This window comes from Camelus ferus, chromosome 34, assembly GCF_009834535.1.
Source record: "Camelus ferus isolate YT-003-E chromosome 34, BCGSAC_Cfer_1.0, whole genome shotgun sequence".
Taxonomy (NCBI): Eukaryota; Metazoa; Chordata; class Mammalia; order Artiodactyla; family Camelidae; genus Camelus; species Camelus ferus.
This window is the reverse complement of record NC_045729.1, coordinates 1205298-1222361: the sequence shown is the minus strand read 5'-3', so window position 1 is coordinate 1222361 and position 17064 is coordinate 1205298. Positions and strand designations below refer to the sequence as shown.

Below are 17064 nucleotides of genomic sequence, written 5' to 3'. Positions count from 1 at the left end.
CCTGTAAGTCATAATTAGCTTGAGGGGAAGGGTTTCATAATAGCTGGAAAACACAGATTAAAAGCCAGTTCAGACAGAAACCATAAAAATTATAACCATTTTCACCAGTTCTCTCAGTCCTATGTAACTAACCCTTTCTGTTAACAGTTTTATGAAGCCATGAGGTTTCCTGTTAGAATTATTTAATTTCTTACCTAGTTCAGCATTATGGTCTGAAAGTTACCAGAAATCTGTACTAGTCAAAAAGTCCTTGCTATGAATTTTCTTGAAGAGGAAGCATTTTTGCAAGGACATCAGAATAAAACCATAATTGTCTATGAATGATTACAATACAAAGAAACTTAGTAACTGCTGCAACATGTAACATTTTGAGGTAATGACTAGAATTATAACTGATAACATTTTACCAGGACATACAGATTTTTACAAATTCCGTAAGATTTCTAGACTATCTGTATTAATACAGAGAATTGTAATGCATACAATATAACCTAAGAAGATTTATTACTCAAGTATACTTCCCATGTAATTTAACATACCAGATGAACCTAATTAGTTTAATATTTCTTTTGGGGATGTTTCAGGGCCCTTTAAAGCATACCAAAGTTAGCTAAAGGTCAAACAAACTTCATTAGAATTTGATTTGGGAAGTTTTGACAAAAAATATCAAAAAGGTTTTAAAACACTTGGTCAGATAGGGTCATAGGTCGCTGTGAAACAATTCTTATCACTTAACCAAAGTGACAATAAAAGATTTCAAAGGCAAATATGGAAAGTTCTAACAGATTTCCAATTAAAAGTAAGAGAAACTTTATAAGGAAAAACAGATCAACATTTTAAGGAAAGTTTGTCCTCTTAACAGAGAGAAAAGCCGAATTCAGGTTTTGCACCAGCTTACTTTAAATTTTTATTTACTCAATTAACAAATTAATTGCCACATCACCCAAATCTGGGTGACAGTTGTGTTTCCTCAGAGGCACCCTATCCACAGTGGGCAATCAACATGTTAAATTTATTCTAAACTTAGCTAATCCTGATCATGCACAAAACTCTTTTCTCAAGGTTCCTTTTCCATAAACCTTCCATCACTTTCTGAATCCCTATTTGTTATCCCTTACGTATGTCCATCCAGAAACAACTGGCTCTAGGACAAACCCACTTTCTTTTTCCTTAATAAACTGCAAGTCCATTCTTCATACCTTCTTTACAGAAAACACACATCCTACTTTGTACCTCTACTGGAATGTTTCCTTTATTTTTTAAGTAGCTTTAATTACATACTTAAAGTAGAATCCTCAACTCTTAAAAACCTTAATTTCTAGTGAAAACTAAAAAGTAAGCAATTATGAATTGTCTTTTAAATTAGCATTCTGTAGATTAGCAAACATAAATACCAGTAATAATTTCTTTAAAAAGAAAGTGCCTTCTTATAGAAAATATATCAGTTTGGCACCAAACATATTTATTAATAGTCCTAAGTACCTTTAGTTTCTCTGTAAAAGGAAGCCAGTGTTCAGTAGTTAATGTTTCAGTATCTTATTTTGTTTGAGAATGACCTGACTGTTCAATAAATTTCCATCATCTTAATTTAGCACAATTCTAAAATTTTAAGTTAGCAAATATCTGGAGAGATTATTTTCAAGTAGACATTTCCTAAAATGATCATTCCTGAAGAGTTCACCCAAAGCTCTTACCTCATTTACATTTAATTTACTTATGTTCATCACACCAAGTTGTTTTTCTTGCTGGCAAATGTGGAATAGATATAGTAAGATTTTATCTGACTTCTGTTAAATAAAGGTATTTACTAAATATTGATGACTGTAAAGACATGTCTATGTTAATGAAATTGACAAACTTAAAATTTAATACCAGGTACTAATTTAATACTGAGTATTTCCTAGTACATGTGAACCTGAAACTCATTCCGGCCAGTTTCCTTTTATATGTCTGAGAATTTATATAAGTGCTTAATTTCCTTAAATCAATTAAGTAGAGCTCATTTATAAATTAAATTTTATAATACTATCCAAAGGTAAAGATTATATATATCTCACACAGACATATAGACAGACACAACCAGAGATCTCATAGCTTCATTTTCTAAACTTAGTCATGAATCAGATATTACAATGTAAAACTCACTAATTTATAAATAACAGTTGGAATCAGTTAATTTTAAAGGGCTTCTTTCCCTTTTTTCACTCAGTTTTAGGAATTAGAGATGCTGTAGATAAGGTAAGTGTTCCTCAGGGCCCTGATCTTAAGGTGCAAAGAGAGAAAAGCAAGTTCTTCTAGAAGGTCTTGTTTCTTCAGGGTCAGAATTCTGAAATTTTTTTTTCCAAGCTAACTTTCTCTAACAACTATGTACACAGTAAAAGAGCCCATTTTGGCCATTGTCAGGGCAAAATTTTCCTTTAATTCCCAATTAAGTAAGTACTTGTTAAGCACTTTTGTACATACATAAACATTTGTACGTACATAAACCTGGCTGGGTTGTTAGTGGGAGGCTGGCTTTCTGACGGCCCTTGTTTCTCTGTTTGAGAGGCTCTAGTTCTCATTTTAAAGTTGAATTTGTCGGGGATAAAATTTACTAATGACATTGTGTCATGGGCCAGTGTGTTACTTGTGAGCGTAGCTCCCCTAGGCATCACCCTAGAGTCGTTTCAGCCTTCTTTTCTGGCGTGGTTCTCCCTCCTGTGGTCCAAGACCACTCTGGGTGCTTGTGATCACTCAATGGCCAGTTCTTACACATGACCCCCAGGTGAGCAAGTCTTCTAATTAATGAGTGGGTTTCCCTATGGGACCACTGCACAGTGTGAGGACTCTGCTTCCATCACTCCTGTAAATTTCTCAGTTCCAATGTCAGTATAAGAATTTAGTTCCTGGGGATCGGGGTGGGTATAGCACAGTGGTAGAGTGCACACCTAGCATGCACTATGTCCTGGGTTCAATCCCCAGAACCTCCATTGAATAAATTAATAAGCAAACCTAATTATCTCCCGCCTAAAAAAATGAATTTAAAAAAAAGAATTCAGTTCCTATTGTTAGGTATTCTAGGAAACTATATTTCTTAAATATTCTTAAAATAATAAAACAACTTAATTTAAAAAAAATTGGTGTAATCAGGCTTGTAAAAAGTCTGTCTTATTTGTTTTAAACAGAGAGTGCCTAGAAATGTTTATAATGCATCCTGCCAGGTTAAATAGCAGGCTTTAATGACCTTGTATATAGACTGAAAACACATCAGACTCTTTCAAGGTTGGTTCCATGAGTTTTCCTTTTTTCCAGGATAAAAGAGAAAATAAAGACAATACTAAGTAAACCATTCCTTGGTACAAACTGGAGACACTCAATAAATAATCCAATGATTAATGAAACATTTGATGACCATAGTTCTATCAGCATTTTTATTTTGTTTTACTTTTGTTTTGTATTCTGCTCCCTCCTCTGTCAGCTATCCTATCCAGAACTTGCATTTCCTTAAAAAGATTTCATATTCAAGACCTGAGTATTGTAAACAAAATACGCTATGATAAAATGATGAAATTATTTAATTATGAAACATGAAAACCAACGGTGCAGCAGGAATGTGCATATTAGGGCAGATCAAATTTTCAATCCATGTTGACTGTTTTAGCGTAAGTATTTAGCTTTGAAGTCTTCTAAATTTTATTAAACCCATGGAAATTGAAAAGATTTTAATTAAAATCCTCAAGGAAAAAACGACAATCTTCCCCTAATATATCCATTACCCCTCCAGACTCAGCCGCCTTCTGGAAGCCTCCATCTCCAGCAGCACATGGGTGGGCTCCGGTGGACTCAAGCATGATGTGATCACTTTTGCCCTGAATATGTGACACTTAGAAATATCAAATAAGCATATTCTCTTTCACTCAATGCCCTCATCGTATCCCGGGGAAATGGCCACCAGCATCTTCCATGCTACGCTCCTCACACTATTTAATCAAATTTGCTGGCACTAATCTGTTAAATTCTACCCTCTGTCCTCACTGTAAGTGCATAACAACCCCTATTACAAAAAAACCAGTTTGATTATAAGCATTCCCTGGGATGTTATATTCATACTGCAGCTTTCAAAGGGACTTTTTCTGTCTACAAACAATACTAAGAAAACATAGTAAGAAAAAGCCACAATAGATACCCAGGGAAGCCAGTCTCTGGGTTAACAACTGTAGGTTCTCCCTTACATTTCTAAGGATACGTGGACAGCTACAGTGAAGTACGTTAGGTGCTTCTCCCAACTCTGAGACTCTCTGATTCAGTGAACACAAATTATTCTCCCCATGATTGGGACTGAAGCTCACTGTGTACAATCCGCATTTCTAAACAGACTTGTAAGTAAATATATTAAAATATCTCTGCACCGTATCATATAGTTTCCATCAAGAAAAAGGAAAATTCCTGTTATCTAATAAGCAGAACAAACTTTTTTTGGACAGTTCTGAGTGTCTATGTGTTATGAACTACACAATTCAGAGTTCATGCTGAATTCTTGCAGTGTGCTAACACTTTGGTTTCCTTCCCCAAACCAATGAGACTCAGTTTCTAAATGTAAATCTGTATACGGGGGCCACTGATTTAATAGAGGAATGCTTCTCTGGTACCCGTCAACATGGCAGCCAGCCAGACTCTCCTGGGGCATGTCAGCAGGCTGGGGAGCGGACCTTTGCACATGCTAAACCTGGCTTCAGCGGCTCTCCGGAGCTCTGAGCGAGCTGGGCAGGGTCTGCAGGAGCAGCCTGACTGCTGGCATGAGCGTGGTGTGAATCATGGCTAGTTGTGATGTGCATGGAAAGCCTACACTTGCTACTTCCTTTTACTTAGTTTTAAATTATGTAGTGAAAACATGGTTCCATAGCTCTTACATTTGGACTAGTTAAAGGGACCTAGTCGTTAAAACTTGTGCAGCTAGTGAACCGGAGTGGACTCACAGCGCGCTGTACTCATGACACGGCAAGGAGGCATCCTGCCGCCCTCTTGCACAGCTGCACTCCCTTCCTCCACACATCCCTCTCCTTAGTCATCTGTTGACGCTGGCTTGGTTTTCTTGGCTCCTTCCCAGTGTTTTACGCCTAAAAAGGTATGAGAGGGAAAAAGAAAAGCACAGCTCAAAATGGTTGACTTTCATCCTTTCTGTTGTTTCCTAAAAAAGTAAACGTAAAGCCATAAAGATGTTATCTAACCACTGATTTCACCATCACCTCTCAGCCAAAAGGAACGTCATCGATGTGCTCTCCATATCGCGAATTTAAAGTTTCTGTGAACTGAGCATGTAAAAGCCACGTTTGTTTTGGCTATGCTAATTATTGGACTCTGGAGATTTTCTTATTCTTTCCTTTTTTTTTTTTTTTTTTTTTTGGTGTCTACATGATCTGTGTCACTTCCATGTGTCCAGCTCACAGATCAGATCTCCTTCAGAGGCTCTGTTTCTTGGGCTGAAGCTCTGTTTCTTGGGCTGGGTCTCTCTCGTAAACCACAGTTGTCAGTGAATGTTCTTGAGAGATGGACTAGTTTAGATTGTTACTCTTCAAATAATTATTTCTAAGGAACTTCTGTAACTTCAGATATTTGCATTTATATGATTTCAAGGTTTATGTGAAGATATATACATTGACTTTGCAGGATAATGATTTACAGCAGGACAGTCATTTTAATTAAACTCGCCTTTGCTGGGTATAAAAATGATACTTTTTTCAGTTGAAGGAAATGTACTGTCCTTGTGTTGAGGACTTTTTTGCTGCTCTGATGCTGTTCATCTCATCCAATTTTGCTCTAAACTTGGCCTCACTTTCCGATTCTTCATTGCACTTAGACCGACTTCAGTGCGCTTACTAACAATTGAAAATCAGTCTATGATCAGTTTGGGTCATAGGAACTGACATTAGAAATTTAGAATAGGAAGTACCAATGTGGGTGCCTCTTGGTTCGCCTTAAATACCTATTTCTGGCTTTCCAGGCAGTTTTACCTCCACCTCTATTCATAGGAACCTGTTTTTAAAAAAAACTCAACTATAGTGTAGTCATTTACGCTGGGAAAGTATTTATGGAATAAGCCATTATGACAGCAGACTCAGTTAAACATAAATTTTTTTCTCTTTTTATGCACTACTTGACATCAAAAGCAAAAAGAGGTAAGTTGACTATAAACCTGAGTGAACCTTATTTTCTTTAATAGATTTATTTCTGAAGAGCTTTGCTTCTATTACATTTCTACAAATCAAATATTTTTACATTAGGAAGCTTGTTATTGTAAATCCTTATTCTTTCCTTTGAAAATTGAATAAGCACCTTCTGTAAACTTGGATTTTAAAAATATTTAACATTTAAACATATTGCTTTTCCTTTAACCAAGTTATACCTATGGTTTAATTTGCTTGTAAAGACAGTGCATTTTGGGGTTTCTGAGGGCCCCCCAAAATATGGATTACATGTTATAACTGAAATTGGTGAAAGGCTATAATTTTCAGATCCATCGCTTTACAGAAGAGGATGCCCTGAATCTCTCATAATGTTTTCTAGTATTGATTTTTTTGAAATGACTATATATACATATATATCTACATATATATGTATATATGTGTATATATATTTAATAAGAAAAGCAAACACATTTCACTGAGTGCTGTCTCATATTTTCCTTGTTTGGAACATATTTTCACTTGATCTTTTTAGTGGGTTCTTGCTTGTAGTTTAACTTATTTCTCCTTTGTTTCTTTTTGATGATGGACTAATTCTGACATTTCAAAGGTATAGCTGGTGTTCATCTGACACACGCTGTTATTGACATTGCTTAAGGAGAACAGACCATCATAGCATCCTGAGTTAACTCTGTGCCAGCTGACAGTGTTCTTGGGAAGGTCATTTCTGAACAAAAGGTTATTTTCTAAAAGGTACTTAATTGGTGTAAGAATCTGGCAGCAAAATGTACTTTTACCTCTTGGTGCCACTGTATTTAATCACCCTCTCCCCCTGTGTCTTCCGTCTCTTATCTACGTAGGCTGTTGATTACACACATGCTCGTGGTGTAACTGTAAGTTGTTCAGAAGCAGAAAGTTGACGATACTGCAGAGCATTTTTATATTTCTCTTTTGCAAGGTTTGAAATAAATATAGTTTGTGAATATTGCTTTGTTTTCTCAGCTAGTCATGATAATTTGTCAGGACAGCGAATGGAAAGCCGGGTGAAAGTCTCTGTCTAATCCATAATCACTGAAAAGTCTGAAAATGCTCCCTCTCCTTCTTAGCAAGTCATGCTCTGATTCTACATTGTTGAAGACAGTTTTCATGCTTGTCACCAAAGTGTGATAAACTATGCACAGCTGTCATTCATCTGAAGGCGGAGCCAGACGTTTTTAAAGATTTGTCACCAGGCCATATTTTTACATTGTCTATCCTGAAATTTTTTTATGTCTTTCAACAATTCTGTCTCCGCTGTTTCCTGGAAATTTTTAATGAATAATGATTGTCTCTGACTATAAAGGGTATAAACAAATAGTGGGATTTTCTATGTTGAACACTGATCTAAAGTTAAGGCTGAGGTGTCTGGTGATGTAAATTAGCAGGTTACACCCCTGAGTAGCTGGACATTATGTTATGTCTTACCTGTGGGTACTTTAATAAGAGAAACTTTGTGTTAACAGAATATGTGGTATGTTTGGCAAAAAGAGACGAGATAGTCAACTCTATGTGTTTGATTATAAAATGCTTAAAGTTATTCACTGCTATCCATTTTTATTAGTGCCAGTGTACCACTGAATTCATCATTAGATTTTTGAAAACATTTCAACTTTTCCTAACTACTGTTTATATTCATATAAATATTTTGATCTCATGCCCTCCTGATTATTTTTCTTGATATAACGTTCTTATCTTAAATTTTTCTTAGATGTTCCTAAATTCTCTACTGTATATGTCTGTTTTTTTCAGTTTGTATGTATAGGTGTCCATAGGACCACTAAAGGGTTCACGTTGTATGAACTCAAGGAGAATGTATTTTGACCCTTCTTTCCATTAACTTTTCTGTTAATTTCACTAACACACTGTTAATCATTTGTAGATTTAGTGAGGAATAACTTAGTATTGGCTTGAAAAATCTTTATCAGAGAGTATTTTCTCTTTCTCATTCGTTTTGTTAGAAGGATGTTGCTATGATGACAGAAATGTCTAAATTGTACTCGCCTTTCCTCAGGAGTATTCATCACACAACAGGCACTAATAATGTAACCACTAAGGGGGAGGTAGAGCTCAGTGGCAGAGCACATGCTTAGCATACATGAGGTCGTGGGTTCAATCCCCAGTACCTCCATTAAAAATAAATAAATAAACCTAATCCACCCCTCCCCCAAAAAAGAAAAGCAAAACAAATTTTTTTTTAAAATAATGTAACCAATAAAAAAAATCTAATGATCCTTTAGGGAAGGCGAAGTTGGTATATTAGCAGGTATTTTGCAACTCATGCAAATTCCCCAGACAAACTACTGTGGGGAAACAGAATAATAAGTGTTAGGAAGGCAGGGAACTCTGCTCTCACCGCACAGCGTGACTGAGGAATTTACAAACACTGCAAGGGCAGCGGAGGTCAAAGGCTGTACACAGGAAATGCTGAAGGAGATGGGATAAATGCTAAATGATAAATGGAGGAAGCAGACACTTCTCCTGGCGTGATCAGGAATAAAGACTGAAACTTGTTCGTTCTGAACAGTCCAAGAGGACACAAGAGCATTTTAGATGAAAGTAATCATAGGGGCAAAGACTTGTTGAGATGATTTCATCATATGACCTACTTCTGCCTTTTCAACTTCATTGTTGTTAATGGCCATGGTTTTGTTTCTAGAAGATGCAAACCTCAAGGTCATCTCGACTCCTCCCTTTGGCCAGTTGTGTCTGATTGATGACCGGCACCTGTCCATGGACCCTGGGCTCTGCGCCTTCCCAAACACTCTCTCACCTGATCTGTAAGATTGACATTTAATGTCTTCACATCACAGACAAGCTGAGGCTCAGAATGGTGAAGTCAGTTCTTCCATGTCCCTCAGCTACTGGCTGGTGGGGCACAGATCTAAACAGTAAGATCTCTCTGATGGACCTAAATCTCGTGCTGACTGGAAGGAAAGTTGAAGAGCACGGAGGAGTGAGAAAAGTGAATAAAGAGGAAGACAAAGAGACCATAGAAAATTGTTGCAGAGTATTGTTGGCAACTGGAAGGAAATTGTGATGCACCCGCTACCTGCTCCTGTGGATTGTTGTGCAAAACCCTCACTTAAGACCTGAGAGTGCGCGTAAGCATGCCATCAGTTAATTATGGAAAGCAGTTTTGTGCCATTATCCACAAATATTCAGAGTTCCTCAGGAGACTTTTAAAAAATAATTACGCAATTTTTGTTTCCACATCAGTGCACAGTGTATAAAAATTGACATTTTTCTACTAACATAATTACTCAAATTTCATATACTATCGTCGATTTGGTTTTCTCCAATACTGGTTTGACCATTTTCACTTCACTCTAAAATGCTTTTTGCTAAGAAGAAAGTCTGATGAAATTCAAGTACAGATTTTCATTTAGAATTTGTGCTTCTGGCCTTCTGTATATATCTTTTTCCTTTGAGTTTCCTTGAATTAAAGCTTATTTATTTCAGTCCTCGGACTGCTTAGAGTTTAGAAGAAGCAAGGTCTGGTGATCACATTTTCTGACTTGAGAGAGAAATAAAAAGGAGAGGAAGTTAATGTGGTAGATGACACAATAGGGTCTAAAAGATGCTTCAGGTAGGAAAAGGTGAAACTTATTAGAGACTGACATACAGGTAAAAGTATATAAAATACTGCATTGGAATTTCAGACACCAGAAGTACAGGATAGAGGAAGCATGACTTGACAGCACCATCTTTAAGCCAAGTAGGCGTCTATGAAATTGCAGTGTGATGGGGCTGCCAAAAAATGCCTGTAGGCTTCTGCTCTTTTCATAGAATCAGAATGTCTCATGCTGATGCAAGATTCTGCCACTCCCCTGCAGCTATGACTTCTTACTACTCATGATGTCCTTTCTGAGCACCTCACTTTTAGAAGATTGTGCACAAACTGGACTGTGGTCAGAGAGCAGAAAGGACGCCGAGGAAGGCTGAAATCGTGTCCCGTAAGGAAGAGCTTGGACTACCTGGCCTGATGAAAACTCAGGGGACAGAAATCGTTTTCCTGGTAAAGTGTGGAGCATCTCCTGGAGTGTCTGGTCATGATGGAAGGACACATGGAAAACAAGATCTCATGATATGGTCGGGGTGCACTAGTGCTCAAGTCTGGAAAAACCAGGGGCTGGGGCACAGGCCATTCCGTAGAAGACTGTGTGTGACAAAGGGCTGCAGCTCTGTGTCCCTGAGAGCATCTGGGCACCGAGGAAGCCGCCCTGCAGCCCCACGTGGTCCTCGCCACCTCCCACCACGGCCACCCGGGCCACGTGTGGAGCCAGAAACATAGAGGTGTCCCTGGCCTCCTTCGTCCGGAGACCCTCTCCCAGCTCAGACAGCCACGTGGGCTCATGGACTCCCGAAGGCACTGACTTTCAGAAAAGTGGTTAATTTTCTAAATTGCATTGGAAAGTTTAAAAATAGGAGAAGCTGGAGGGAAAACCATAGGACAAGACTTTCCCTGCCAATGAGATTCATGAGTTTCAGCCATCTCTTTATAAAAACTGGATATTTTCCCCATTCCTGCTTTGTGTTTTAGAGGTAGCTGGTGGCCTTCAAGTGACTGTCAGCGGTCTGATGACTGTTCTCGCGTGTTCCTTTGACCATGTGACCCTGATATTTTGTAGCAGTAGCTGGTGTAGATTTGAGAGGCAGCCAGAGAAGCGAGTGTAAAGCAGGCCTTAGTATCAGAAAAGTCTCAGCTGAAATCCTTCCTCCGCCACTTCCTGGCTGTGTGACCTTGGGCAAGTTAGCACGTATGGTGACCATATTAATTGAATCAGCAAATGTTTGTGGACAACCTACGGTGAGGCCAAGCTCTGTGTTTGTTTCTGGTGGGAGAGGTCACGAAAAATGTTAGAGAGAAAAAAAAAAACCAGTTGCAGGATACATGCGATTTTGATATCATCCCATAGATCAAAAATACTTAATTTCCTCATAATAAGGATACTGCAAATAACCACTCCAGAGTGTTGCTAAGACTCAAAACTGATATAAAGTTCCTAGGAGAACTTATATCATGTTGATTCACCAAATAATTTCCTTCCTTCTTTCTCTTTTTTTGACCTTCCTTTCTACTTGAGGCCTTTGTTTGGGGAGGAATGTCACAAGGAGACTCTTCATGGATATATCAAGACAGACATAAGATGCTTTCAGCAATAACATGGCTTTTTCATCCCTGCCCTTGAGGCACTAACAATCTCTTGATTATGCGATGACATTTCTCAGGCCTGTGACCTTATAATATTAATGTACAGTGTTACCTAATTCAGTTCTGAGCATTTCAAGTGAATGCTTTACTTTTATAAAATATTTTATTCCTACTAGTAGAGGCCATAAACAGTTTATAGTTGACAAGAAGTTCTTCTGCTAATTCGTTTTTTCAGGTGTACAGCCTAGATGTCACAACCTCCAGGAAGCATTTCCTGACCACTTCGGTTACTTAATTGTTTCTGCTCTGAGGTTCCCTGCATTTCCCTATTATGGGAAGCAATGCAGTGACGTGTCTGTGAAGTTCAGTTCAGCCCTTGGGTCATATAGTTCTGGATTCAAATTCCAGCGCTACCTCTTAGTGAACTTTGGCAAGTTACTTAACCTTGGTCCCCCTTTCCTCACCCATAAATTGGGGTTAATAAAAAAAGGTTAAAGGAGAACGTGCATATTAAGTGCCTGGCACACAGTAAGCAACGACTAAGTGCTAGGTGTGGCCATCATCACCATCACCGCCATCACCACCATCACCGCCATCACTGCCATCTCCACCATCACCGTCGTGACACTTTGTTTGTTGAATCTGCTTGTCTTCCCCAGTGGACCAGGGATCCTGTCTTCTCTGTTTTCCTTTTATCCTCACTGCCTAACACAGTTTCCGACACACAATGGGAGTTTAGTAACTTGATTGCTGAACGGTTGAGATGAAATTTTGGTGCCCCCAGGTGACAGCAGTGGCATCTGAGGTTCTGAAATGCCTCCTCCTTAAGTCACATCATTCTCATCTTTCATGTCCTCAAAAGCAATGAAATGAGGCCTGGTTTCTTCAAGAGCGAGTCTACCAGTGTAGACCCTGCACAGAGCAGGCGAGATCGTGTAAAGCCCCCAGCATCTCAGAGCTGGGCGTTTTCTCAGTCTGCCAGCCCACCCCTTTCATTTTACAAAGTACACGCTAAACGCACATTGCGCTGCTCGGCTGCGTTTAGCCAAGTCCGTGATTGGAGGGCTGTCGATCCCAGAAAAGGGGTTTAGAAGACAGCCGAGTCAGAGCAACACACTTATTTTTCAAATTTCTCTTTTTAAAACCTGTCACCACCTTATCTACAGAATTTGTTTTTGTTCCTTAAGAATAACACTTAGCTAAATAGTTGTACATAATAAATGCAAAATAATAGTAATAATTAGCCGAGATGATGTAACTTCTAAAGAGGAAAAAACTGGTACTCACTACAAATGTAAGGAGTCTCCCCCACAGAGTAAACAGTTCATTAAGAGTGCACTTGTGGTCCTGCTCAACTGATTTCTAAATTCATCACAAAGCATATTTCAAATGAATGATAATCTGACTGCATTGGCAAAAAAAAAAAAAAAGAAAGAAGAACCATACACACACACACCAAAAAAGCCAAAAACCTTTCTAATATAAGTGAGAGATGGAAAAGAACTTGAACCATGTAACCACTCTAATTACTCTAATTCTAGGGCTTATCATTCATTCCACAGAGGTCAAAACTTTGCTATAGAAGAGCTTTATTTATACCCTTCCTGGCAACATAGGAAAGACAGGCCAGATTCCAGAGTCATCGCCCAAGTGTTCATGCTCATTTGTATTCATTGCATTTACCCAAACACAACATAAGAGGGCAGCACACACCTGGTTAACTTAAAATTGCAGGTCTGGTGACCACATCGAAGTGGTTGTTTACATTAGCCCAGCAATTCCTAAATTATCACTTACACAGGAGAGCTGTTGGAAAAGATACAAAGAGCATAAAGGAATTCACCCTTTAAGACTCTTGAGTTTCTACAAAAGGAAATCACTGAGCTACTCAAGCTGCAAAATGGGAAAACAGACTTAAAGAAAAAAATAAAAAAGAGTTCTCCAAAGCTAAGGAAATGGAAATATTTGTTATATCTGAAAGACTTTTACTGTGTCTGATCACCTGAATACCAGCTACTCAACGAGAATCAGATCTCACTTCTATTACAATGCAATAATTCATGTTACTCTGCGACAAATACCACCTTATAAAAGGGTCTCTTCAGCGATGACTGTTCTCTTGAATGAACTTAAGACAAGCCTATCTTATATTCTTCTTTGTAACAGAGACAGCTTCAGTATGTTTCTAATGTCTTGCACAACACATCAACAATTTTCATGAATTTCGGTATACTGAAGGTGTATGAGCAGGTTTTGCTCTAATAAGAGAATATGTTGGGTTTAGAGCAAGGGAGACTTAGATACAAGCCTTTGAATGTAAATTTCAGTAAAGACATTAATTCAAGGCTGTAAATCCAGAATTTCTGATAATTTGGCTTAAATATTATCTATCTAACATACAGGGAAAGAGGTTTGCTGAGCAAATGCATAGTCTAGGCAGTAGCAAGGGGAAATGCCGCAATTATTTACGAATAGCTGACTTTTTAAGTCTAATTCCAACTTTTTTGCAAAATCTTTTTGTAGGAATAGAATGTATCCATTTCTAACCAGCTTCACAGGTGATTCTAGTATATCAGCCTGATAACCAGTGAACAGGCTGCTCTTTGATTAGTTTAAAACACCCAGCCCATGGCCTTTCTTAGAGTAGCTGATTGACATAACTGATCAGCTAAAGCATGGATTTTTACCAGCTAGCACGAGTTATATTATGTGACTTTAAAATGGCAAAAATAAAAGTGGATTTCCCATTCAGGTTAGCTTTTCTCCATCAGTCCAAGTTACTAACAACTTATTTTATATATATATGTATATATAAACATATATATATAAAATAAACATTCTAAGATTTCTGACAGTTCTTCCTTTTGATGAATAAAGTCTATTTTCAGAAAACTGCAGAGATTATTTCCTTCTCTGACATCCTTCTATTAATCATGGAAAAGTCTGTTTTTTGCATGCTTTTCTCAAGGTCCCTATGAGACTGACAATATGCCCATGTGTCTGACAATAAAGTCAATTATCTGAATACGTTCCACTTGGAATAGCGACTCTAAGTGCTGAGCAAGTAGCTACCACCATGTTCAAGTTCAGAACTTGAAGCAATTTCATTACGTTAATAGATCCTTTATTTTTAGATATGTCCAAATACCAAATATGAATGGCCACCTAGGTCCTAATGACTTGAGAGATCTCACTACAAATTTTGGGTCACTAATTTTTAAATGCTGTGTCTAGTTAAGAAAAAAGTCTTGTCTTTCCTAATGGCATCATTCAAAAAACCAAAAAGGCTTAACCCCGTTTCTGTGTGAACGCACATTCCTCACTAAATCTCGCAGGCAACTGCTTAAGTCGCCGTTACTAACACGTGGCTCTGTCATCTCTTTGTATACGTGTCTAATTTATCAGTTTCTTATAGATTGTCAGCAGCCTGCTGCCTCCGTACCGCCACAGTGCTCACAACTAGCCGGGAGGCAAGACTGCCCGACTGTCAGGTAAATTCAGACATCCTTTCTCTTCCCACCCAGCTGCATGTCAGATCCATAGACTCCAAGCTTTCCCTTCTCGCATCATAACTGCCGATACGTGATTACATTTGCCACGTTTTATTTCAAACATGGGTTATACAAAACACGCTTTGGATACCTGGAGCCCACATGTGCCCAGTGGAAGTACAAGGGACCTAGAGTGTATTTCAGAAGCCACCAGCTGGTGGACTAAAGGCTGCCTTCAGCTCCCTCGTGTGAGTAAACACTTGGGTCAGTCCAGCGTTTCATTACTTTTCCAAAATAGAAAACCTGGAATTGTTAGGATGTTTGTCTTTTGTCTCCTTGGAGTATCTTTCTCAGACAAACAATCAGGAAGGGTATAAAGCATACCTCATGTCTGGTCCAAGACAACTTTATGAAAGTGTTTCTATTTTCTGTCCACGTAGGGCCCTCATTAAAACTGAAATTGGGGTGGGAGGGTATAGCTCAAGTGGTAGAGCACACGCTTAGCATGCATGAGGTCCTGGGTTCAATCCCCAGTACCTCCTCTAAGAATAAATCAGTGAATAAACCTGAATACCATCCCCCCCACCAAAGAAATGGAAAGATGGAAAAAACCTTGTAATGGGCATTCAGGAAATTGCAGTGGTAGTGCCCTTTAAGATTAACTGAAGAGTTTTAATTTTTACTTACTTTTAATTAATTTTTTAGTTAACTTTGGGGGGTGGTAATGAGGTTTATTCATCTATTTATTTAATGGAGGTACTGGGGCCTGAACCTAGGACCTCGTGCATGCTAGGCATGCGCTCTACCACTGAGCCATACCCTCCCCACTAACTGAAGAATCTTAAAGGCTGGTTTACATACTGCCTGGACACTACACTGGAGAGCTTGCTAAACAATTTCTGTTCCAATGAAAGCTTTGCGAATCCAGCATGAATTTATCTTCATCCTGGGCCAGCTTCCACACAGCATCAGAGCAACCCCATCAGGACCTCATCATTTTCTTGTAATCCTTCATCTCCAGTTATTTGGCCTCTGATGGTGCCAAGTTTTTATAGTCTGGTTGTGGCTTTTATAGCCTGCTTGTTGTTCCCTCCTTATTTTAATAAGGCCATTCGCTTTTCTACCAGGGCAAGGCTCCTTTTGAGTAGAGACAGTCCCATACATACTTCCATGCATGTCTGAGAGGCACATGTCAGAGGCAGGTGCATGTGGTCACGGGTTAGAGCCAGAGACTTGGGGAGCCCACAAGTCCTCCCCAGAAACACAGCAGCAGTCCAAACCCCAGTGTGACTCTGTCCCTGAGGTGGCTGTGCAGCCAGCTGTTTAAGTGGGACACCAAGTTAGCAGGAAAAAGAATGTGATTAATAGGCCCCAAGCCACTGCTTCCTGATTGATGTCTCAGTCTGCCGTGCCCACCACTTCCAGCAACAGGGTTTTTATTCCAGGAAGGTCCTTCACTAATAGATGAATGCTATTTTGTAACAGCAGCCAACTGTTGAGTAATTTCAATTTTTAAGTAACTAAATACAATTATAAATGCTCATATACATCCCACTGGGATTCTGTGTGTGTGGTGCACAAGTACATGGGCTCTTAACCTACAGTGCATTCTCCGCGAAGCACCCCCATCCCTCGCAGGCCGGGGACGGTGCCAGGCACACGACAGAAGTCCAGTCACTTGACTGCTTGAGTGGATGAGCTCTGGGGTCAGATGGCTTGGCTTTTAGTCCCACCTGTGTGATCCTGGACGGCTGCTTTTGGGGGCTAAGATTCTGTTTCTTGACTCGTAAAGAGAGAGGCTGGGTACTGGGGAGGGTTCGGTGAGGCACAGGCCTGGCCCGTGGTGTGTTGTCAGTGTCTCTTCCGACTACTAACCGCCCTTAGTACCTAACCACTCCTCAAGACTGAGATCTGCAGTGTCTTTCATAACCTCTCTCGTTTGCTAGGACAAAGAGTGGAGAAGGCTACTGTTTTAGATGTTTCAATTAGATAAGAAATGGAAAGGCTAATGAGGAATCATTTGAAGTTTAATTTTTTTTCACCTTTTTTTTTTGAGAACCAGTTTGACTAAACGATTATGTGCCCCACTTACGTATCTTCTGAGATTACTGGATTTAGATCGCTTGCTACTTCCACACGGATGACTGATTTTAAAGGAAAGCAGTTTAATGAATTACAGATGTTTCTTGTTTCTACTCACATGAATACAGCCTGGTCCGGA

At 39.0% G+C, this 17064-nt stretch overlaps 1 protein-coding gene across 7 annotated transcripts in view; it reads left to right on the top strand.

Annotated features, from left to right (window-relative positions):
- BICD1 (BICD cargo adaptor 1) overlaps positions 1–17064 on the top strand; it is a 172536-nt gene that overhangs the window by 146263 nt on the left and 9209 nt on the right. For 2 of the 7 annotated variants that reach the window (XM_006192302.3, XM_006192303.3), the window contains one exon: positions 14768–14843. The exons of 3 other annotated variants lie outside the window; for them this stretch is intronic. In XM_006192302.3, coding sequence (XP_006192364.1) covers positions 14768–14843 — 76 coding nt within the window. Of the gene's footprint in view, positions 1–6146; positions 6156–14757; positions 14844–17064 lie in introns of all 7 variants that reach the window. 2 more of the 7 variants (XM_032472997.1, XM_032472999.1) reach the window with 2 other exon arrangements.